Here is a 25498-nt window from a genome sequence, read left to right on the forward strand (position 1 = left end):
CTCCGCTGCTCCTCGGCACCCCTACGGCTCCGGTGGTTGCCGCTCCGGGCCCGCCGCCGCGCCGTCGTCACCGTCGCCGCCACCGCGTCCGGGCCTCCGGGCCCTACCGCCGCCGCCATGAAGCTACGGGTCCGGCTGCAGAAGAGGACCTGGCCGGTGGAGATGCCAGACGCGGAGCCGACGCTGGGGCAGCTGCGCGCGCACCTCAGCCAGGCCCTGCTGCCGTCGTGGGGCTTCAGGTAGGCGGGGGGTGGGGGGACGCGCCCGCCCCGGGCTGTCACGTGAGGCCGGGCGACCGCGGGGCGTAGCGGGTCCGGGACTGTGACGCGCGCAGGCCGGGCGCGGCGCGGGCGCTGGGGCTGCAGCTCGCCGGCTCCCGGCTCGCGGAGGACATGGCCCGGCGTCCTGGGGGCTCCGTTCCCCTGCAGGGTGAGCCCTCGCTTCGCTTCTGCTGCAGAAGAAACCGGGGACGTGCCGGGGCGCAGACTTCTCGCGCCCTTTTAAAGTGTGAAATTGGAAATGAGGGGTTTGGTGTGGGGTAGACCTCTCCAGGCTCTCTGGGATTTAAGTTCACCGTCCCCAGCTGTCGCAGTATTCCAAGGGAAAAGTCTGGGAAGTTCTAGAAGTTAGAAACCGGCCCTCCGTCGAGGCCACCTGTGAGCGGGCCGCTGCTGGGGCCGCGGTAACCTCGAGGCCGCTTTGAGTGCTCACGTGCTGGGCCGCGGCGAGCACTTTGGCTTGCCCTCCGCAGAGTGTTACAGACTGCGGGCGGTCGGCATTTGTCATCTCCTTTTACTTCCCTGGGCGAGATGTTGTGTTTTTGCCAAAACTAAGATAAACGTTGGCCTTGGGATGTCCCTGGAGAGCTTGCAGTTTGGGGACAGTGACATTGAGAAATTAAGGATCAGATTTTGCTATTATGAGGTTGCGAATGAGATGGCTTTGCTTCCAAGGGAGAATTTTCTGGGGACAGTAAACTGGGAGTAGAGGGACAGAAATAAGGGTAGTCCTTTTCCCTTGCTGAGCTAGCAGATTTGGAATTTGAGTGTGCTAAGAAAAAATAAACGTGTTCGCTGGGGCTTTTTAGGTGAATCGTTCATAAGAAGACCTTTCTCTTAATTAAGTGGATCCTTTTTATAAGACTTACATACTTTCATTTGGGGGGAATTCAGTAAAATGAGGCCATATTATGAACTTCTCACCCTTTCATTTTTCAGGGGAAAACACCATATTAAAAGTAAGGCTGTTTTTCTCCAAATTAAAAATGAGGGTGTTGACATAATAACTTTTGAACATTATGTTAAGTGACATGCCTGCTGTTATTTATTGGTGTTAAAACCTAAGCGTTTTGTATGCTGGTATCATTAGCCCACCAGACAATTTCAAAAGTAACTTCTTTCTAAAAGATTTTTCATATATATGTGTATATTTATTATTATTTTAATTAGGAGAGACCGTCTTGAAAGGACTATTTATCTAAGAGCCCAAGTTAGTTTCTCCTTTGGGTTTGTTTTTACAGTTGAGGCTGGTTAACTGGAAGGAATGTAAGCTTCAGCTTGTGAAAGTAAATTTGTTCTTCTGAAAGTATGTTCATTTTGTAATATATAGGCAGTTTTTTTTTTTCAACGTTTATTTATTTTTGGGACAGAGAGAGACAGAGCATGAACGGGGGAGGGGCAGAGAGAGAGGGAGACACAGAATCCGAAACAGGCTCCAGGCTCTGAGCCATCAGCCCAGAGCCCGACGCGGGGCTCGAACTCACGGACCGCGAGATCATGACCTGAGCTGAAGTCGGACGCTTAACCGACTGCGCCACCCAGGCGCCCCTATAGGCAGTTTTAAAATACGTCCCTGTGACATTATTTTTAAAATGTCTTCTCTGAGCAAGTGGATCTGGGATTGCCATAAAATATCTTTAAAAGGCTTGGTGTTTCTAGGATGGCTTTTCCTGATGGATTTAAATATTTCTTCAGTTTCAGAACACCAGTTTTTAATTCCTCCCCTGGAAAGCTCTATGTTACTTTAGAAATAGCTCTTCCCTTTTTCTACAGGTTGGGGTGGGGGGAAGGCCAGCATTTTTATTAATGACACAGTTCTTTAGTTTTTCTACAGGGAGATGCTTGAATGAACATTGTATTAGATACTATTAAAAAAAAACACTTTTGCTGTGACAGAAGATCCATAAGAACATAGTTCATTTGAAGTGTGTTTCTTTTTTTCTCCTGAAGTCGGGGTGGTGTTTTTTGGGGCATCTGGCAGATGTTCAACAGTCTTTGAAAACAGAAACACAGCTACTTATTTTCTGATAAGCAGGTGTAGGTTCTAGAACTTCAGTAATTTCTCTACCAAAGGTACTTTAATTGGTAAGAAAAAAAATGTACTTGTGAAAGAAAAATGAATTGTGAACATTTGTGAAAATGCAGCATTGTAAGAATAAATAGAACATGATTTTCAAAGAACTTCATCCTTGGTTAACCTCTCAAAAAGTTAACGAAGTCAGCATTGCTGAGTGTAAATGTCTTGTAAAAAGTTCTGCAATGGTTTGTTAATTACCCCTCACCACTTTGTGGTGAAATGATGGTTATTCTTTCAAATCAGGTAGTCTGTGATGTGGAAGGGATGAGAGTTCATTGCTTCAGGCTAATTTGAGCTCTTAGCTTGTTTAGCAGTGAGTTTTTGGATTTGTGCTATTCTTACTATAAAAGGTTATCAGTAAGAAAGGTGACCTTGTATTTATCAGCAGGAGGGATGTATTTGTACTCATCTTTTTGTGACTCTGAATATTCATTTAAGACGTGGGTCTAGTATTTTGGAGCAGATATAAGCTGATTGTCCTGTAAGAACACTGACTAGGTAACCCCGATTTCAGTTTCATTTTCCCGATTACTCTTTATTGGTTGCGTTTATTCCATTAATACTTTTATTTGTCAAGAGCTGGAGATAGAGTTTTGAACTAGATAGATGAGATACCTGATGTTATGAAGCTTAACTTCTGGTGGTGGGGGTGGAGGAGAGATGGTCAATAAATATGGAATTTTCACATAGTGATGTTACAATAAAAATAAAACATAAAATGGAATAGAGTGGTGGAGGTTAGGCAGAAGGCATCTCTGTAGAGATGGCATTTGAATTGAGACAGAATGATGAGAGTCAGTCCTTTGAAGATCTGGAAGAGTAAATGCAGAGGCCCAGAGGTTGCAATGAGGTTGATCTGTTTTGAGAAACGGGATGGAAAGCTTATGTTAATAGGGAACAGTAAAGAGAAGGCTGGAGGAGATAGGAGAAGTGGATAGGGGGTCACATGTTGGGCTTTGGAGGCCATGTTAAAGATTCCATTCCAAGTTCAGACACAAGTCACTGGAGGAGGATTTTGAGCAGAGGAATCATGTGACATAGTTTGTGTTTTATTTTTAAATTTTTTTATTTTTAAAATGTTTAGTTTTGAGAGAGTGCAAGCAGAGGAGGTGCAGAGAGAGAGGGGAATAGAGGATCTGAAGCGGGCTCTGTGCCGACAGCAGAGAGCCCGTTGCGGGACTTGAGCCCACAAACTACGAGATCATGATCTGAGCCAAAGCTGGATGCTTGACTGACTGAGCCACTCAGGCACCCCTCATAATTTTCAAAAGAGTGTATTTCCTTGACTCTCAGATACTGTCATTCTTAAGATGCGTATTGTTTTATGTAACACTAAAGGAAAAAAAATGTCAGTTAAGCTGTGATGTGTTATGAGTTTTAAGAAGCATCCCTGTTTCAAAGATATCCAAGTTACAAAGGATGTAAAGTGTGTATCTTAGAATTGATGAAAACATGGATTAATGATAGAGAGTTACTGTATCCTATCACCCAGGCTAGAATTGTAGCCATTAGAAATCTATAACTTAGGCACTTGGTGATAACAAATAATTTTGATATTTTTTGTAAAACTTTGGCTTCCTTTTTATTTTTGGTTTGTTTTTGTTACTTATTTCTTCTAGGACTATACCATGTATCTTATATATGTTCCTAGTGTATTGAAGGTAATGGTAGCTATGGGTAATGGTAGGTAGCTCTTACTATCCTTATCCATCTTTCTTGGCAGTTCTGATACCCGGTTTGCAATCACATTGAACAACAAGGATGCCCTCACTGGAGATGAAGAGACCTTGGCTTCATATGGGATTGTTTCTGGGGACTTGATATGTTTGATTCTTGAAGATGCCATTCCAGCACCTAACTTACCTTCATCCACAGATTCAGAGCATTCCTCACTCCAGAATAATGACCAACCCTCTTTGGCCGCCAGCTCCAATCAGTCCATCGTACAGGATGAACAACCAAGTGATTCATTCCAAGGACAGGCAGCCCAAACTGATGTCAGGAATGATGAAAATATGGTAGGTATTAACATCAAGATGAGAAAAGGGGTAATTGATAAAGGATACTGAACACCTCGACTGAATTCTGTATCAGGGTAATGTTAGTAGATTGCGGATCGTATTCTTGTAGAAATTTTTAAACTGCTAAATGGTTGGACCATCCGAAGAGCCCAGTGTTTACCTATTTATTTTGTTCAGACACTCACTCCTTCAGATGGTTTGTCCTTTGGCTCCTGTTGTTGCCTCTGAGCTCATGATTCCCAGCCTAGCTTCTCTGGTCTGCTCCACCCATTAAGGCTATATAGAGTCCAGTTATTTCCAAATTGTTTGCAGGACATTTATACCTGGATTTTAAACGTTGTTACTTCAGACTCTGTGCCAACATAAATTTGGAAATATGAACTAATGTTCTCTTCCCAAACTAGCTGCCCTTTCTCTCAGTGGCACCACTGTTTTCCCGAGCTTAAAACCCTGGAATGATTTTTGTCTGCTTATATCCAGCGCCTTAACAAGCCCTGTCAGTGTTTCCTTTCCATTCCAGGCTTCCAGTGTCTGTCCTTCAGTCTATTTTCTGCGTTCATCTTTTCCTGACACGGTTTTGACTTTGTTGTTCCCTTGTTCTGTAGTAGCTGTGTGTCCTTGATACACCAGTGCTTACAATTTTTGAGCTGAAAAAGTCCAAATATTTCTAACCCTGTCATGCTACAGAGGAAGAAAATGCTGTCCCTAGTCTTTAAGGCTTTTCAGGGCCAGTTTCTGTTCTTCCCTCAGTAAACTGTCACCTGCAGTCAGATCAGAGTCCTTATCATTTTCCCTGTGCCAGCCAGCACATTCATGTGTTTGCGCACGTACACACACACACACACACACACACACACACAGACTGGTGACTGCTTCACGTTTTTGCTCTTGCCATTCACCCAGCCTGGAATGCACGGCCTTTCCTACCTCTCCTGTCTCTGCCCATCTTCCAAGGCCCTGCCAGCCATAGCCCCAATGATCATCTTTAATTTCTTTATCGATCATCTGTATTGCCTTGTAAACACCCCCTTAGTGATTACCCTGCCTTTTGATTTCTTGTGTGGCACAAATGATGAAATTTATTACTGAGTTTTTTAATACTAATACATATGTAATCATGTTAATTGTTTTTTGTGTGTATACTTACTACTTAAGCTTAGTTGTTATTTTGTTTTTTTTTCAGGCTTTAAACGCTTATGAATATAAGTATTCATTGTGCCTGTAACCTCAATAAGTATAGACAGTTGCTAAGAAGAAATGCTTTTTAATAGATTGGTAGTATGTTGAGATTTTTAGTAATAGTATATAGAGAAATTAAGCAATTTTAACAAGGCTTTATAAAGCTCAGAGTATTTTTATGATTTTTTTTTAGGAAGTATTATGTATCTCTGTGTTTCTGTCTCATGGAGGTAATTTAGGGAATAAGTAAGAATACTTAGCTACATATTTAAATTATATTTCTGAATCATCTTTGCTCTTAGACACATTCAGAGATTCTGGTGGAAGGGTCCATTCCTTTTATTTCTGTGTACTTATAAAATTGTCCAGTAAGATGGAACTTTTCATAATATATGTGATATTTACTAGTTTCCTTTTGAAAAATTTTGAGAAATTAATATTGCTTCAAGTTAGTAATTCTAGTTCTAAACGCGTGTTGTTTTGTATTCTCAGACTTGTATAGGGTGACTAAGCTTGTAATCTTGAAGTAAGTAAGCTTGAAATCTCCTAAGTGTGCTTCAAGTACTTGAAACAGTATGATCTGCTCATTAAATGTAGAATGATGTATTAGAAAAGGAAGATAGACAGGTGCCTGGGTGGCTCAGTCGGTTAAGCCTCAACTTCAGCTCAGGTCATGATCTTGCGGTTTGTGGGTTCGAGCCCCATGTTGAGGAGCCTGGAGCCTACTTCAGATTCTTATTAAAATTCTGTGTTTCCATCTCTCTCTGCCCTCCCCTGCTCATGCCCTGTCTTTCAACAACAACAACAACAAAGGAAAATAGATGGGTAAAACTGGAAACAATAGGAAAATTTTACTTGTAAAATTTGAAAATTAAGTGTAATTTTCTTATTTTCATTTATTTGGGAATTCTAGTACCTGTTGAATCTTTAAGGGAAATGGGAATAATGTGGTATCAGACTCTAATATTAGCCCTAAAGTGCATTTTAATCACCTATTGCCATCATTTGTACATGACATGACAAATGATTTATTTAAAGAGGTGGTGCTGTGGGGTGCCTGGGTGGCTCAGTTGGTTAAGCATCTGACTTCGGCTTAGGTCATGATCTCACAGCTTGTGAGTTCGAGCCCTGCATTGGGCTCTGTGCTGACAGCTCAGAGCCTGGATCCTGCTTTGGATTCTGTGTCTCCCTCTCTCTCTGCCCCACCCCTGCTCATACTCTGTCTCTCTCTCCTTCAAAAATAAATAAACATTAAAAAAATAAAGAGGTGGTGCTGAGCAAATTCCTCCTGATTTCCACATGTATGAAGAATATCATAGATATTTCATATCCTATCAGAATGGCTCAGAATGTTAATGGTTGTTATGGAGTGGGAGTTGGGTTTGATAAGCTCACCAGGGAGTTCTGATACCTTCCTCCCATGGCTTTATCAGTTTAGAGTAACTCTTTTTAAAAATATTTTCTCCACATAGATTCTCTCCCACACAACCGTCAATAGTAGCAAATGGCCCAAAGTTAGTTATAGTAGATAAGTAAGATGCAAAGCGCTTATAGGCTTCATAATTTTGGTGATAAGTGGTTTTAATAAGTAGTTTCTGTTTGCCAAGAAGTATTATGGAGCCTCCTTTTTTTGGTAGTATGAATTGTCATTGGCCTCTAGGTTTTAACATGTGAATTTGGATCTTTTTCATAAGCCAATAAGGGCTATGTCCTTAGGGATTCCGGAGGAACTGCCTCTTGCTTTCTTATATTTTTCCATCCTTTCATTTATCCTATGTAATTTTAAAACTTTATTTTTTTTTTCAACGTTTATTTATTTTTGGGACAGAGAGAGACAGAGCATGAACGGGGGAGGGGCAGAGAGAGAGGGAGACACAGAATCGGAAACAGGCTCCAGGCTCTGAGCCATCAGCCCAGAGCCTGATGCAGGGCTCGAACTCACGGACTGCGAGATCGTGACCTGGCTGAAGTCAGACGCTTAACCGACTGCGCCACCCAGGCGCCCCTATCCTATGTAATTTTAATTTCCTCTGCCCTTTCTTTAATGGAACGATGATCTTGAAGAAACATGTGTTTTGCATTAAGAGTTGAGCACATGCTTAGCAGACAAACTTTCTGAGCAAAATTAATACAAGTAACATAGTCTTATTGAAGCAGTGTATTGTGTCTGAAAGCCTGAACTGTGAGTCTGGAGATCTTGGTTCATTTCAGGTTTTTATTAGCTGGTAACCTTGATTGTGTTACTTAATCTGAGTCAGTTACAGCATGTATGAAAAGGCAACATCATCTGACTTTACTGTTTTATAGACTTTTTTATGGTACAACTGAGAAGACACTGAAAACAAAACCGAATTATGAAATTTTAAGATACTGTTCTTAAGCATTGGTTCAACAAGCATTTGTTGAGCACCTGCTGTGTGCCAGGTACTGTATTGGGATTAGAAAAGTGTGTGACACGTAGTCTGTTCCTTTTTTTTTTTTTTTTTTTAATGTTAATTTATTTTTGAGAAAGAGAGTGTGAGCAGGGGAGGGGCAGAGAGAGGGAGACCCAGAATCTGAGTGCCTGAAGCAGACTCCAGGCTCCGAGCTGTCAGCACAGAGCACAATACGGGGCTCGAACCCACGGACTGTGAGATCATGACCTGAGCTGAAGTTGGACGCTTAACCGACTGAGCCACCCAGGCATCCCTACTCTGTTCCTTTCTAAGCTTGCAGTCCTGGTAGGATATAGGTATGAAATCAGGAAAGTGCAGTAGTCAAGGCCTTTGCAAGTCAGGGTGGTAGTCTGTCTGTACTGCCTCTTTTGCAGAGGTGGGGAACACTGGCGTGGAGAGGAAGGGGTGGCAGGAAGTGGGCTTGAGAGTCAGGGATCTGGTGAAGTGATGAAGGACCTCGTATGCTAAGGCGTTTAGGAGTTGGGACTTCATTTTCTAGGCCTGCATCTCACAGCATGTCCTCTATGAAACACTTCTTCCCTTATATTATAAGTAAGTGTTCTGAGGATGCTGGGTACTAAGGAAGGAGAGTAGTGTTTCTTGGCTAAATATTACACACACATTATTATTGTTGGACTTCTCAGAGCTCTGTAATGCCACGATGTATTTTGTGAATGTGGAGGGTGAGGTTTGGTGGCTATAGCATGTAGTATTTTCCAAACTTAATTGATTGTAGACCTCTTTTTTCCTGAGGACATCTAAGGTCACATCCCAAGGCACAATTTAGGGGAATGCCGCGATCTGCACTGGGGAAATACTGGCAAGTTTTAAGCTTGGTTATGGGACATAATTGGATTTTTAAAAAAGATTATGTATGTATGTGTTTTGAGAGGGAGCCCATGTAAGCAGGGTTTGGGGGTGCAGAGAGATTGGGAGGGAGAAAATCCCAAGCAGGCTCTCTGCTCACAGCACAGAGCCCGACACGGGGCTTGATCCTACAAACTGTGAGATCATATATAACCTGAGCTGAAACCAAGAGTCAGATGGTTAACCGACTGAGCCACCCAGGCCTTCCCATAATTGGATTCTTAATTGTCGGAAACTCTCGCAGCAGTGGGTGTCTTGGAAGACGAAATGGAGTCAGGGATCCTTGGGGAAACTATTGCTGGATGTCAAGAGGTAAATGAGTCTAAAGTACCACTGGAGTAGTAGGGGCAGATTTTAGAGGTATTTTGGACATAGATTCAGTGGAACTTTGATCACGACGAAAGTAGAGTTTAGTGAGGTAGAGGGAGGAGGCTAGGTTGATTTCCGGTTTTTGGCATACTGGCCAGGATGAACGGAGATAAGGAATTCAGGATGGGGGAATAGATTGCCAGCTCATTTATTTAGGAGGGCTCACTTAAAATGTGTCCCATTTCTGAAGCTAATAACATGCTTTGGCTTTGGGCACTAATCTGAGTTCACTTCAGGATACACAATAAACTGTAAAAATAAAAGTCTCTTTAATGAATTCATTGATTTGTTATCTTTTTCAGTCGGGGCCTAGCCAGACTTTTGAAACTGAGTCAGTTCAAGATGTTGTGGCTATGGAAGAGGCCACAGGTGTCTGTCCCTCAGAACCGATGCTCTGCAGTGAGTCGGTGGAGGGGCAAGTGCCACATTCATTAGAGGTCCTGTATCACTCAGCCGACTGTTCCAGTCCCAGTGATGCCCTGATAGTGTCAATACATCTGCTCATGCTGGAGTCAGGTTACATACCTCAGGTGAGGCTACAAACAGAATACATCGTGTTGGGGTTTCAGCCTCCCATTGGGGATGGGGGTGTACTAACAAACATTACTAGGGTGTTGTGTAGATCTCTATATTAAATGCAGTTGAGTGTTAAATGTAAAGTGCTGAATGCAGTGATGGGTATACAGTAGGTGGTCAATAAAAGTTCCCTCTCTCTTTTTTTTCCTTCATTTCTGTTGTCAGTTTTGTCAGTTTGTATTATAGAAGTGGTGGCAGTTATGGTAAAAAGATTACAATAATATGAAATGAACTGTGTTCAAGAGTGTGGGGCGGGCATGTCTAGAGGGATGGCTCACTGGATTATTTTTTATGTTAATGGCTTTGAATTGTCAGTAATCTAGTAAAGATTCAATTAGGAAGAGGGACATTATTCCCTTCATTCATTCATTCTCTGTTTGGTAAGTATCTACCACTGACAGGTACAGTGCTTTGTCCCTGCTCTCAGGTTGCTTCTAGTCCAGGAGTGGGGGAGAGAGACAGTCTATGAACCATCAGTGTAGTGGTTAAATTCTAGGAGAGACGTATATGTATACGGGATGCCAGAGAGTCCTGGAGAGGAACAATTAGAGTTTCTCAAACCTTTGCCTAAGAATACCTGGGGATCTTCCTAAAATGCAGATTCTGATTTAGTAAGTCTAGGGTAAAGCCTGAGATTCTGGATACTCCTACACAATAGTAATGCTGCTGGTCTGTGGGCCACATTATAAGTAACAAAGATGTAGAGCAATGCAGTGATCATTGAATACCCGCAGCATGCCATGATCTGAGCCAGGAATTAGGATATAAAGATATTGGGACAAGTCCTTGTCCCTAAGGAGTCCATAAGTGGGGGAGAGAAGTAGATAAAAAGAAAATTATAATGTATTACAATAGAAGTGTGTAACAATAGAAATAAGAACAGAATGTTAGGGGATAAAAGGGAATGACAAACGGGAGTTTTTTTTAAAGGCTTCATAAATGCACTGCTATTTGAGGTATGGTGTTCAATAATGATACTGCTTTGCTAGGCAGAGAAGTAAGTCTTTGAGGAGAGAAACAATCCCTGTCTCTGATGTGACTTTATCCATTTGAACATTTTGATGGAGGAGAATACATTTAAACGTTTTCCTATCAAAATTTTATTACTAGCTGTAGTAATGATGTGACAGATTTTATTAAGGGGACTGTACGGAATGTTTATTTCCAGACAAGTTAGGGGCCTGTTGGATTTTTAATCCTTTTTGAGAGTAGCACTTCTCTTCATTATTTGTTTCTCTTTCCTTTCATTCCCCAGGGGCCTGAGGCCAAAGCCATGTCCATGCCAGAGAACTGGAGGTCGGGCGGTGTGTACAAGCTGCAGTATACACACCCTCTCTGCGAGGGCGGCTCTGCTGCTCTCACCTGTGTGCCTTTGGGAAACCTAATTGTCATAAATGGTAATGGAGGGCTGTTAGTTTACCAACACTGACATGTTTCCAGACTATAGCTGCTTCAGTGATTGGCTCTCGTGATACAGTTGCATCTTTCTCAACTTTGTTGAGTCTCTAGGCCGCTGATACCCCGAGCCTGAAAGGTTGTAGAATGTGTGGGTAGATGTTTAGGCTGGCAGTCTTCTCTCTCCGGGCAGCCGTAGCCTTCAGCTGTCTTAACCTTGCGATATTATTGTTGCGGGGAGTGTTGTGATCTTTGAAGTGAGATGATCTATTACATTCGAACACTTTGTGCCTGTGGGTGACTTTTTTATGTTTATTTTTTTAACAGAGATCTCGAACTGAGAGATGGTAAGAGGTGAGATTGAGCTGGGGTCACTTTTTATCCCATTTGGCGTCTCTGAACAGTAATGCATAGAAACACTGCTAAGCACTGCTTTAGTATGTGTGTGCTTGATCCCTCGACCTGCAGGAAAGTCACTCTGACTAGTTTCTTTTTCTAGTTCTCTTTCATATTGGCAGTTTCACAGGGATAGCAGTGCCTGTATTTGTTTGTATTTCATTTTAGCTCAGAGGCCACCCAGAGGTCTGTACATCTACCAGTGGTCTATGGAATAGTCTCATAATCACGTGTTCTAGAGAGCCATTTGAGTGACTAGAATCTTTCATTTCCGTTCTGTTCTGATTTTTTATTTCTTTATCCTTCAGCTAGCTAAGACAGCATGGTGGGGTTGCAATGGCTGTATTTTTGGTTTTTCAGTGCAGCTCACCTTTTGTGTAGCAAAGGCAGTTGCTTTGATGCCTCGTGGTTTCCCCGTGCTCTGTGGCACTCGTTCCGCCCGGATGGATGAGTGAGGAGCCTTCACGGAACGTGTATTGCCGCGTGCACCTTGAGCGGCACCATGTTCTTCTGTTGCGTTATCAAGGTCCCTTCTGAGAGTTTGTTTGAAACATGTTTGTTCTGCAGAAATTTACTTTGAAAACCACTGGCATACATGGTCATGATCTTTGAAGTGAAAGGTGGTTCCATGTCCCCTGCGATGTAATTTGTGGTATTTCCTTTTAGTCACTAGATTTCTTGCGATGTTCCGTAAAAGTCTCAAATTTCAGCTTTACCAGTATTGGTGGTATTCTGTGCCGGTCAGAATGTGTCTGATGGCAGGTGGACTAGCCACGTGTCTTCAGCGACTCATCACAGTTAGCAAGCACGCCTTTCAGTTGGGTGTTCTTACACAGAGAGCCAGCAGTTTCTGCCTCCTTGCAGGCGTCCTGCCCCGTCACATCCTAATGTGCGAGGTTGAAGCTACCAACTTAATTTTTGCCTCCGTTTCTTACAAAAGCACTTTAACAACACATGTGATAATCTCTATTTACTAGTTTCAAGATATATAACATAAAGAGAATGGCTGTTAAATGTCTCAAAGATATCTGAGTTTCTGGTATTTTGTTCTTTTGTTGCTCCTGGCAGATCAGCTACTTGCAGACTTGTGTGGCAGCCAGCCATTCCAGGCTTGGTTCTTTGAAAAGGAGCAGTGTGTCTTTAAGTCTTTTCCTTCGCCCAAGACCTCCTGCTCAGCGCACATGTGCATGAGCACGTCACTGGCTCTTTCATGGCATGAGATGAAGTTGAGCCTTTGTATATATGATTAAAATGGAACCTTCTGGTGATGTCAAGAATATTGGTCCTTTGGGTCTAGAAAGAGATGATGTTGTGAAAACTAGCAGGATTCTTTTAGTAAACAAGGCAAAACTCATTGCCAAGGATTAAATAAAAAAAATAAATGGAGTTTTTGGTGACCTTGTTGGAAATAATGGTTTTATTATGTTTAACTGTCTCCTATTAACCTTGCTGCATATCTTTCAATGAGTAATAAGCTGTTGTTGGTAATACCTACTGGATTTTATATAGAAGTGCATACTCTAGTTTTTAGAGGTGTTTGTTTTAGAGTGATTTTACTTGATGTGATGGCAGGTTTCCACTTTGGACTTTGTTGTGAGGGAAGGAAATGAGCGTAGAGCAGTTTGTATAGTGTGTCCTTCGTATGTTGGGACAGGGAAGTGCAAGCCCATGCTAGATAATGAAGGCAGTTGAGGAACTGACAAAAATGATTTGTCTCTCTTTTGCTTATTTACAGCTACACTAAAGATTAACAGTGAGCTCAGAAGTGTGAACAGATTGCAGCTGCTGCCAGAGTCATTTATTTGCAAAACAGAACCAGGTAACATAAGTATGGTTGAACTTTTGGGATGAAGCTTTGAGAGGTTTGCTTTAACAAAACTAAATGGTAATGTTTGAGTGACTGAAAATTTCTGAATGAGATTAAAGCAAATTTAAGACAGTGTTGCAGAGTATCTGTTTCTTTCCTGCTTTCCTCTTGGAATGCTGAATTATATTTATGCTGCCATTATGGAACGACACTGGTATGTAATTCATTACTTGTGATGTTGATGCTTCATAATTTATGAATTAATCTTTGGATTTTTCTCGTATTTAATCAGTATGGAGAGGATCTGCATTTTGTGGAAACCATACAGTGCAACTTCATTATTGAAGATTATTGGAGGAAAAACTACTCAGAATGTTAGTTTAACCAACATAGATTTGGTTGCTGTTTGATCAGATTTACCAAAAGTTTACATTCTAGGCATGTTTTGCTTGTATTCTGTAAGATTACTAATAGATGCAAAGACAAGTTATCCTTTTTATTTTGTTAGTTAAATTCAAAGTATGAGAAGCAGGTAGGTGGTTGAAGGAGAGGAGATGGGTGGAGAGAGAACTCACATCTCTAAGCGCTTGTTTTGTGCTGGACACGTGCCTTGACAGATGCTATTCCATTTCGTCTTTCTAGTAACTGAGGAGGGTTTTAAAATCTAAATGTGGTGTCATGGGGTGGTGGCATTGGCAGTGGTGTCTTTAAGGGAAGGCTACCTAGAGCTAGGTCTTTGCTTTGAAGGCCTAGAGACTGACTCTTGTTAGTTTCCCGGGCAGATCAGGCCGAGTTCTGTGAACGTCCGTGAACCAAAACTGATGGGAAATGGGGACATCTGGATACATACTTATAATGATCTCTGGACATTTAACATCATACTACACCAGTGTTTCTTAACCTTCGTTTTCTTATCCATCCCTTGAGGAACCTTTGTAGAAAATCTGTCCCCCTTCCATTCTCTTCCATGAAATTTTAATACCATAGATATATAGTGTATTTTCATTTGTGTACTGTGGCCCTTTGGAGGGTCACAAACCAATGGTGTAGCTAGGGTTTGTTTTGTTTCTGCCTTCCGAGAACCAGTTTTTGTTCCATTGTGGGTGGCACTGCCCCTGTTGAGCATGAACTAGACTGATAAATGTGTAAAGATGTCTCACCATTGGGAACAGGAAAACTTGAAATTCTTGGCCACAACACTGTTTCTCTCCACACTAGGGAGTACTTTGCTATGGGGGCTAGAAATACACTCCACTCCACAGTAGTGGAGGTTATTTATGCCCATTTTACAGATTAGGAGACAAGTCTAGAGGAGGTTAAAGTGCTTCAAAGTCACAGAGATAATAAATGGTGGAATCTAGAATTGGAATAGATTTGACTCCTCAGACTATTTTTTAAAAATAACTTATAGGAATGTAGTTTAGATTCATATTCTTTTTAATTTTTTTTTTTTAACCTTTATTTATTTTTGAGTGACAGAGCATGAGTGAGGGAGGGAAACACAGAATATGAAGCAGGCCCCAGGCTCCAAGTTGTCAGCACAGAGCCCAGTGAGGGGCATGAACCCACGAACTGTGAGACCATGACCTGAGCTGAAGTCGGACGCTTAACCGACTGAGCCACTCAGGCGCCCCCAGATTCGTATTCTTTATGTGGGTTTTGTTAAATAAAGAGAAGGGAAGTGAAAGGAAGAAGAAAGTTCATAATGTTCTATTACAGTAAGTTTATGGGCTGTATTAAATATTTTTAATACAGTATTTTTATGTTGGGTAGCGTTATGCTGCCCATTTGACAAGTAATTTTAGTTACTTTATACGGTGGCTTTTAGAGTACCTAGTATATACTTATTTAAATGCATGTTTGTTTTTATTTGTCTTTATACTTGTAAGTTTCTGATTACTTTTGTAATAGATAACCGAAAGAAAAAACTTGTTAAAAAAAATCGTTTTTCACACTGAAAAGCCTTATCCAAATTGACTTTTTAGATATCTTGACATTTGACTTCAAGTCAAGATTGTAGTTCGTGTGACAAGGATTTAAAGTTTAGCTGCATATCTTTTCTTGTTTGTTATCAGTCAGGTGATAGTGTTTTGTTTCTCAGTGGAGTACTTAGTTACAGAATGGGGCATAGGCACTGTGTGTGGTGCTTTACGTTAACCATTCTTTGGTGCAGGGTGGTATGTATCCCCTTGATATAGGCGAGCAAACAGGTGCGGATCCGAGGGTTCAAGGTCATACACCTGGTCACAGTACGGCGGAATTTCAGTGGGAACTTGAGGTCGTATTTGGCAGTGCTTCCCATGCTGCACTGTGCAGGTGAATCATCAGGGGATCTTATGAAATTGCAGGTTCTGATTAAGTAGGTCTGTGGTAGGGCCTGAGATTCAGTATTTCCGAGCAGTTCCCAAATGATGTCAGTTCTGGTGATCTGTGAGCCACACTCTGAGCAGCAGTTTAGTGGCTAAAGTGAGTGCGTTGGAGCCAGACTTAGGTTTGTACCCTGCCCTGCCACTTACTCTGAAGCTTTGGATGGGCTTCCATTATCTTGTCCTGTTTTTAAAATGGGGGTCAGAGTATGTCTCTCTTAGGGAGAACCATTGATGTGAAAGAAAGCTTTGAAGAATGTTTAATACACTTGGCGACACTTGGTCGTCATGTGACAAATACTGTTCTACTTCTGCTGGGATCCGGAGAGTGGTTCCCCACTGTACCCCCAGTGCCTGGACACTTTGGGCAGGTGCTCAGTAAATCATGCTGTGTGTACAGCTCTCTCACCACAGTTTTTCATACTATAACTGTAGTCTGTGAATTATATAGGTTGGGTACAGCTCTATTAATTTGAAATCATGAGATTTTTATCTTTACATCTAAGATTGAGTTTTCAGAGCCACACAGCATATAGTACTTCTACTAGAGACTTTGGTTCACGTCTGTCTGTATAAGAATTACTTATGAAAATTTACAACTTTGATTTGTTTGGCAGAAGTAAAGGTTACCATTTCAAGTTTTGCCACTTGATTTTGTTCTGATTTTTCATTAAAAAAAAAAATACTCTAGGGGAAAATGTGGCCAAGATCTACAAAGATCTTCAGAAGCTCTCTCGTCTCTTCAAAGACCAGCTGGTGTATCCTCTTCTGGCTTTTACCCGACAAGGTGAGAGACGATAAATGATCATAGGTCAGATGGCTGGAAAGAATAGTAAAAGTTTATGTCTTATGCTTGTGACCCTGACATATGACTCTTGCCTCTTTTCCCCTAGTGAAGTTATGTTCTTTTAAAACTAAGCTTTAATGTTAATTCCTCAAGTGTTATTTACTTCTTGTGTGTATTTCGACAACATTTTGGGCATGCCTTTGTTGTAACTCTTCTTCCAGTGTATCATAAGTGTTGATATGCATTCTTTCCACCTCCTAAGGTTTTAGATACCTTGGAAGCAGGGACTATGTCTTAGCCACTTTTGTATTCTCATGGCCTAACATAGGGTCTGGTCCATAATAGGTGTTTGACAAATGTATAAGTAATGTATAGTCTGTAAATTAGGTCTCAGTTTGTTTTTTTTTAACATTATTTCTTGGGGTTCTATGCTAGCTCCTTTGGATATTTACATGGATTTTTATTTAGTGCTAACAACTTTGAAGGGGATTTCATCCTCATTTTATAGATGATGAAACTAATTCAGTGAGGTGTATATTTCATTCAGAATTGTTATGTTGGCTCTTATTTGTGGTGTAATAAATATGTTAAAATCTCAATGACTTAAAGCACTTATTTCTCATTCATATGCATGCTGTGTGTGTGGGGGGGTGAGTTTTGGCTGAAGGAGTAGTCCTTCTTCAGGACATGCTCTCCTTGGAGCAGAGGGAAAAGAAGGCCCAGTGACCGAGCCACACGGTGGTTCTTACAGCTTTTTTGCTCGGAAATGATACGCTACATGCACTCACATTTTATTGGACGCAACAAAATGGCCAAGCCTGATGGCAGTGTGGCCATCAGGGGAAGCGTAATTATAAGCTAGAAAATGAGAATCCTCATCTACCACAATCCCTTAGCTGGAGAAGAACTTCAGGTTTATACATACAGATATGTGGCTTTTATTTGTCATTTGTATGTAGGGATCTTGTATTTTAGGTGTCCAATTGCATGTGCCTAGGCTGCTGTCACCATAGTTTTCTTCTTCATGTGCCGGTGATGGAAGGGAAATATGTGAATTTTAAAATGCTTTATTGGATTTTGATGGTCTTAGCTAGTGGAGATTAGTATCACAGATATTTAAAGGAGCTAATAAATCTCATTTGATTATATGTTATTATTTTTCCTTCTTGGCTTGCCTCTGATATTTATCTACCTCCCCTTTTTTTCAGCCTGCTAGACCTCAGAGAATAGTAATTGCGAACACTTGAGTGCTTGTTATGTGCCAGGCATTGTTCTAAGCACTCTGTATATATTCACACACTTAATTTTCAACTGCATGAATTAGGTAGTACTCCTAACCCATTTTACAGGTAAGGATATTGAATGGTAGTTAAGTAATCCAAGTGTCCAAAGGCACACAGCTAATAAGTAGCAGTATTGGGAACCAGTTTTAAAAGCCGACAAAGCATCCATTTTCTGTAATTGAATACAGAAGTTTTTGTTGCATTCATCGAATACTGCTCGAAACAAAGGCCATTGGCTAATATTTGGAAGTTGTCATAGCGATTCATTGGTTTGTATGAAAAAGTATTTGTCTTTCCCCTAAAACATAGAGGGAATAAGGGACTTAGTAGTAGAGCAATATAGCCAACCTGGGGTTAAAATTTTGTTGTAGGTGATGCATATTTGGGTAATTGAAACTACCATCTAATTTGTCACTTAGGAACAAGTTAGTAACTTCCGTTAAATATGTGGGGAAAGCCAGATGTTCTTTACTCACTACCTGTTCTCTTTTTCTTTATAGCGCTGAACCTACCAGATGTATTCGGGTTGGTGGTCCTGCCGTTGGAGCTGAAACTGCGGATCTTCCGACTTTTGGATGTTCGTTCTGTTCTGTCTTTGTCTGCAGTTTGTCGTGATCTCTTTATTGCTTCAAATGACCAACTGCTGTGGAGGTGTTTATATCTGCGGGATTTTCGAGGTAATTGCCACAGTGACATGTTAACAGGAAAAGGACTCGTTCTTACTGAGGTCTGAAATACTCAGCTTGCCAAAAGTTTTTAGTTGTAGGCTCTTTGTCTGTTTAAGAGTTTCAAGTAATCATAACTTGCAGCCTTTTTGGAAGGAGATGCTAAGCCTCATATACTTGTGCCTATATCCCGAAAACTTCGCGTTCATTTCTGTGTGCTGTATAATGCAAATATCTCAGTAGACTGAGAATAGTTCAGGATAGAAAAACTTCAGGTTTATTCTCTCTCTTAGAGCATCCTCCATATCTGACTCTGCAGTTTGGTGTATTTCTAAACAACGTCCATGGCTGTGACCAGTGTACCAGTTAGGAGCGCCCTGCTTGCTACCCTGTGGTAAATTGCTGGGGAAGCTTTATTTCTGTATAGTCACATTTATGATGACCTGGTGATTGTTGCAGCAGTGATGGCAGTGGGACTTGGGGATGGAGAGAAGTTACCCCAAATGTATAAGCACTTTGCCTTTTGTATCAAGATTTCCGGATAGAAGCCTAGTGCCCAACTGTAGAATTTCTTTTCTGTGTATCAGTGTTTTGTTTTGTTTTTTAAACTGGTTTGACCCTAGAGTGGGTCATGAAATCAATATATTGGGTCATTAAAAAAAAATCAGTATTTTTTTTACAAAATAGGAGTAAACTTCTATTTTGGTATATGTATATATAAGTATATACTGCATTGCATTGTAAAAAAACACTGTGGTTCACATAAAAAAAAAATTGATGTGCTATGTATAACATCTTGGGAACTGTAAAAATCTTGGTAGATCCCCTTCGTTGTTTTTTTTTTTTTTAATAAGAATATTAAGTAGAGTCATTAGGATTGTTAAAGACTTTTTTCCTTTAAAACCTCAGATAGAAGCAGTGAATGATCTGGTCTTTCATATTCCTCCTTGATTCCTCTATGCCTCTGCAGAATTCAAATGTTATTTTGTTCTAGGAGGCAGCAAGTGTCATCTCAAATTAAAAAAAAAAAATTATAGTCGAAATGAAAAGACAAAATGACCAAAGTATATAGAAGAACGAACCAAAAAAATAGGCTATGATAAAAATAGGCATAAAAACCTTTTTACTTACATACTCAAATTTGGATTTAAAATACAGTCAGTCTCTCTCTCATTTCCAGATTATGGTCCACAAGCTCATCTGTAAGCTGTTCAGATCTTATAACGAATTTCCCTATGGATGTAACGTCATAGGCCCGGAGCTTTTATAAAATCTTCCTTCCATGCCCATATAATAGCTTCTAGGGAAGATATCTCTTTTATCTCAACTCTTCTTAGGTTTAAAATTTTTTTTTTTTAACGTTTTTATTTATTTTTGAGACAGAGAGAGACAGAGCATGAATGGGGGACAGTCAGAGAGAGAGGGAGACACAGAATCCGAAACAGGCTCCAGGCTCTGAGCAGTCAGCACAGAGCCCGACACGGGGCTCGAACTCACATACCGTGAGATCGTGACCTGAGGTGAAGTCGGATGCTTAACCGACTGAGCCACCCAGGCGCCCCTTCTTTAGATTTAAGTTGAAGAGGTTTCTCTTTCCTCATTTCATGTATTTCAAGTAAATGAGTATATTAAAAAATACTTAGTTGTTGCAGTCATACTGATGAAAGTTGGGAGAAAACAACCCAAATAAGAGAACTTCAAGTCAGCTTTACCTCCAGTAACAATGGGCTGCGATACAAAGAGATGGTCACCCAGTGTCGCAGAGATTTGAGGTTAGAAGGAGCTGTCACTCTCAGCTGAGACTGGCGGAGGAGGCGCAGTGCAGCATGGGGCAGTTGAGGAAGAGATAGCGGCCACCCGGTCCTCCATATTCCTGAGGGCGTCACCAATTGGTGTCCCCACGAGCACAGAACGGCAGCAGCTGCCTTCTGCCAGCAAGAGAGGTCTGCGTCGGTGCAGGAGGGTTACAAGGGATGCAGCGTGTTGTGAACAAAGGATTCCTGTTCCTGCGTGTGCGTCATGTGTAAGCTTCAGTTTCCTTAGGTCAGAAGCAAGATTGCTGTTTAACCTGGATGAATGAAGCATTTTAAATTCTTATTTTTTGTTTTTTCTTTGTAGATGGTACTGCGAGAGTTCGAGACACAGATTGGAAAGAAGTAGGTATTTTTCAATATCAAGGCTAATGTTAGTATTAGCGCTGAAGCAACTAGTGAATTAATGCATTAAGGCCATATTATCATTTTTGTTATGATGTAATGAAATTTGCTTTTATTAAATTTATTGCTAATTTTCAGTAAGTGAAAATATTTTTAACTTTCATCTTAGACTCAGTCCTTATTTTCTTGTGTAATTACACAGGAAAAGAAGTCTTCTTAACACAGCGATTGTTTTTTGACTTTAATTAATATAAAACATTCTTTCTTCCTCTGTTGCAAAACAATTTTTAAGCTGAGCTTTTGTGAGAGAGTGGTCTTCAGCTGTCCAGCTAGTTGGAACAGTGCATGCTTGTTTTACGTAGACGCCTACTCTAAAAGACATTGACAGGACTGAGAAACGGGGTGGACTAGAGAAGGGTCCTCAAATGTGTTCTGAGTGAACAGCATTGTTCCTTAGGAAGATGTTCTGTCCTCTGAAATGGGCTTCTATTTTTTGTTGCTGTTTAGATTGAGATCCTTTAGGAACATGATTCAGGTGAAGAAGTGAATTTAAATGCTGCTCCCCTTCCCCCAGTACCTTAACTTTATATTATGTGGCCTGATTTTCTCAACAGATATTTAAATTTTCCACTTTCAAGAAAGGTGGGCCTAAAATTGCATATTAGCTCAAGAGCTGTCGATTGCAGCCTTGAAAGCACATTCCACTCAGTTATCCTTCCTTTGGATTGAGTATTTCCCTGAATTGGCACAGTTGTTCAGTTGCAGTGTGGTTAAAGAGTACAGTTCATTCGGCATTGTGTTCAGAGCTACTGCCTTAGTCGTGCAGATGGAAACTGGTAAAATTTCTGTTGTGTGCACTGGTGTCTTTGCTCCATAGTGTGGGAAGAGGAAAGTGTAGATAAAGCAGTGGAAGCAAATTGGAACTTTGGGGAAACATCCAGATCGCTTACCATATCTTGTTCTTGTGTTTCTACAGCTGTACAGGAAGAGGTACAAACAAAGAAAAGAAGCTCAGAGAGGGCGGCATGTGATGTTCATTCCATCGTCGCCCCACCCCCTCCCATTCTACCCCAACCCCTTGCACCCCAGGCCTTTTCCTCCCAGCTCGCTCCTTCCTCCGGGAATTATTGGTGGTGAATATGATGAAAGACTAACCCTTCCTTATGTCGGGGACCCGATCAACTCACTCATCCCTGGGCCTGGGGAGACACCCGGCCAGTTCCCTCCACTCAGACCACGTTTTGATCCAGTTGGCCCGCTGCCAGGACCTAATCCCATCTTGCCAGGGCGAGGTGGCCCCGGTGACAGATTTCCCTTAAGACCCAGTAGGGGCTGGCCCACCGACAGCCGGCTGCCATTCATGTGATTGATTTGTAATCTCACTTCTGGGGCTTGTTTGGTTTTTGTTTTTTAAAACTGCAGATGTCATCTTGTTGGGGGTGCTGATCTCTAGTGTGTTCTGAGTGCCATGGTGAGGAACGCACACGGTGGCCTTTCGGTAGATATATCTAAAGCTCCAGGGGTGGTAGGGCCCAGAGGTCACTGTATGACCAGGTTGGCTTTGGAAATAGTTGACTACTGACCTCCCCCCCCCCCCCCCCTCTGAATTTCCCTCTAGGATGAAGGTTGTTCACTGATAATGTTCTGCACCAGATTAAAAAAAATTAAGTATAAATTATATGGCAATCTTGACTTTTATTACAGAAAGATAATGGGATAAAATATTCAGAACAGCTTCACAACATTACTTGGCAATTTCAAAATGATAGAGAACCTATTCAGGGTCATCAGATTGTTGCACTTTTTTTTTTTTTTTAATTATTTTTTAGTTACACCCTTTCTTCAAACAAAACTGTTTGCAGAAGCATGATTTATAAAATGAAGCCAAGCTAGGGTGGGTGCTTAGACACCCACCTGCTCAACCCACCTCCTTTCTCTGCAGCTCTTTCCTGGGCTCTGTGATGAAACTTCTGGGCTCTGAAGCAGCATTTTTGGACAACTGTGGGGTTATGGGGACTCTTGTTTCTGGCTGCTTCTGGAGTGGAGTTACGATTTTTTTTCCTTGTGTTTGCAACGCTTGGTACCTAATTTGTAATCTAAATAGATGACCTCTTTCAACAAAGTTTTCCTGCTTTGAGTGCTGGTCAAGTACTTGTTCTTCAAAGTCGCCTCTTAACTACTCTATTGGAAGAACATTTTGCTTTTAAGATTTAAAATACACAAAATTCAAGATTTATTCTTCATACAAGAAAAAGGCCAAACACAAATGTCTTATCATACAGTATAGAAACATGCTATCGTGACAAATAAAAATCTGAATCGCAACCCAGGAATAAAACACTATTATATCTGCAGACAATATTTAGGAATATTGCCGATGTCTTCCTCCTTTTTAAAAAATCTGTTTTGCATATAAGGAAATGGCTTGGAATGTTATATGCTGCAAGAATATTTTGAGTCCTACATACACGTGAAGGTATTTTTTGCTACACATATAGTCTTTATTTCCATCACAGTGAAGAAAATTCAGTCAGTACTAGGATTTTCTAGAGGCCATGTCACCCTTAGTAGCTTACTGTGTATAGGCAAAGGATTGGGGCTTTGACATTTCTTTCTGTGGTATTTTGTAATGTCTGAGCCGTAGGACAGCTTTTTAAACAGTGTCCACTAGATGCTGTGTGGCTTTAACTGGGTCTGGGCTGAAAGAATCACCTGAAGCTTCGGTGGGCCCAAGTCCACCCTTCTCTACTTCTACATCCCTCCGTGGCCATCTGTGCTGTTAGGTTTGCACTGTGTGGGTATGTGTGCGGTGGGAGGATGTAGTGATGACCAGAAGCACCAAATCCTGTAAAACAATGAGTCTGCCAAGTGTCCTTTTTGAATGGTTCTCGAGAGGTCTGGGAACTGCTGGTGTCCCATGGATGTGGGTGCTCCTTTCTGACACCTCACCTGGGACTTCCTGGCCAGTGTGACACATCTCTTAATTGAGAGTGTGTGCCACACGCCTAAATCCTCCAGCAGTTTGTTCTAAATTCTTAAAACAGCCTCAAAGCTTTTCCTCTTGGACACCTAAAGTTATGGTTAGAAGCTTGTAAAAGCCTACATCCTCTTCATTAGGCTGAGACTGTGGAGCTTTATATATTGCTGGTGCGTCACGAGCATGAAGTCATGGTTTGGCGGCAGCACGTCCCCCGCGCGACTATGTGACCATCGCTGAGAATGTTGTGGAGGCAAGCTTGTTGAGAGCGCCGTGGTAAGCGTTTTGGGAAGATGCGGTTCTCCATTGGCTTGTAGCCTTAACGGCTTTCTGTGGCCCCGTGTTTTTCCCTTTAGTTATTTTTATTAATGGGAGCTTGCCCTTTTTCTCTCCCTTCTCTTTATAAGTGAAAGCTATGGTTTGGCAAGGCTGGACATCAAATCATGGGAGGTATCCTCTCCTTCCAGTGTAAGGTTTTGGGATTCCTCATGTAAAGGCAGTTGCATTCTGTCCTCTCTCTGTCTGGCTTGGTGCTCCAGTTCCTGCGATCACTGCTTAGCCCCGTATCTCTGTAATTCTTATTCTGATGGAGCTGGACACTCCTCCCTCTGCTCCCTGTGCTGGGGGCCCGGGGCCAAGGTCGGCTTTCCTCCTTCCCTGGGCAGTAGCTGCCAAGAGCCAACTTGCTTCTGCCCTAGACTCCATAAAGACCGTAGACAGCAAATACTTCAACTATAGGAGTTTGGAAACGGAAATTACAAGCAGGAGGACCAATCAAAACACAAATGATGGGAAACAAAAGGGATTTTAAAAGATTCACGCACACGCACTGTAGAAGGAGCATTCAGTTTTTGATTGGTCTTCCCTTCGAGGGACACCCCCCTGACTTCAAGAACCATGTCCCAGCCATTTTCATCTTTCTCTCAGCCGGGGCCAGTCGAGAAAGAGAGAGAGCTCTGAACCCAGCATCTAAGAGTCCCAGTCTCATCTAGCTGGGCTGCATATTCTGTCTGCGGAAACACAAGGGAGGCTCTGTGCCCTTTATGCATTGTGTTTGGTTAATGGACCGATCTGACTTGCTTGTTGCCCAAACTTCCAATTTGTCTCCAACCAAACCCCAAGTGGCTGCCTTCTCTTAGAGTCTTAATACTAGACTCAAAGTCTGAATTTTATCAGTGACTGTGTGGGAGTCGGGGATAGCTTTTGACATCTGTCAGTACAGTTAGTAACCAGCCGGCGTGCTCTCCAGGATAAAGAAAAACATGCGATATGAGAAAAGTGCTCTTAGGCCCTGAGCTACTCCTCCATATAATTCAGCCACTGCTTGGATCTGCCAGGCTGACTTAACCGGCCTAAACCCCGACTCTGACCTTTCACCAGCGCTAAGCACTGAAAGCAGAACGAACCACTGACCTGCTTTATGTAGCTGAATACAACACCAGCTGTCTGCTCCCCAGACCTGGGAGGGGCCGGGTTCCGAAAGGAGGCGGTGTATCTGCGGGCCAGGGCTGTTTGTGAAGCTCTGGTGTGTGCTGTGCGCCGTGTCTGGAAGGGGCTCCTCGGCCCTGGGTCTTTGCTGTACAAGCCTTGGCATCGTCCTGGCCTGCACGCCACAGCCTCTTCTGACTGAGGCTGATGTTTGGCTCCCAGCCGTGGTGGCCCTGAGGCCCCCCACCTCCATGGTCAAGTGCACTACAGGGGATGCCTCATGGCCCCCGATTCTGCTCACCTCCGTTCCTTTTCACACTCAATTTAGAATCCGAGACCTCTTTCTGAGGCTTAAAAAAACAAAACAAAACAAAAAAACCCCGTAGATTTTCTTCAGTTTATCTCATTTTACTATTATATGGGTTCACTTCTGTTC

The 25498-nt window shown here is 41.9% G+C and overlaps 1 protein-coding gene across 2 annotated transcripts; it reads left to right on the plus strand.

The window, feature by feature from the left end:
• The first annotated feature begins 106 nt into the window (after positions 1 to 106).
• Positions 107 to 22335, plus strand: FBXO7 (F-box protein 7). Of its 2 annotated transcripts, none has more exons than XM_047865449.1 (9): positions 107 to 239; positions 4079 to 4373; positions 9529 to 9756; positions 11058 to 11199; positions 13329 to 13412; positions 16458 to 16553; positions 18337 to 18513; positions 20620 to 20657; positions 21634 to 22335. In XM_047865449.1, the coding sequence occupies exons 1-9, from the start codon at positions 118 to 120 to the stop codon at positions 22021 to 22023; spliced, it is 1572 nt and encodes a 523-aa protein (XP_047721405.1). In that variant the 5' UTR covers positions 107 to 117; the 3' UTR covers positions 22024 to 22335. The 2 variants fall into 2 exon arrangements, with proteins under 2 accessions (XP_047721405.1, XP_047721407.1); XM_047865451.1 differs by lacking the exon at positions 107 to 239 and adding an exon at positions 288 to 429 and having other exon boundaries at positions 4231 to 4373.
• Positions 22336 to 25498: the final 3163 nt, after the last annotated feature.

This window comes from Prionailurus viverrinus, chromosome B4 (genome assembly GCF_022837055.1).
Source record: "Prionailurus viverrinus isolate Anna chromosome B4, UM_Priviv_1.0, whole genome shotgun sequence".
Classification (NCBI taxonomy): Eukaryota; Metazoa; Chordata; class Mammalia; order Carnivora; family Felidae; genus Prionailurus; species Prionailurus viverrinus.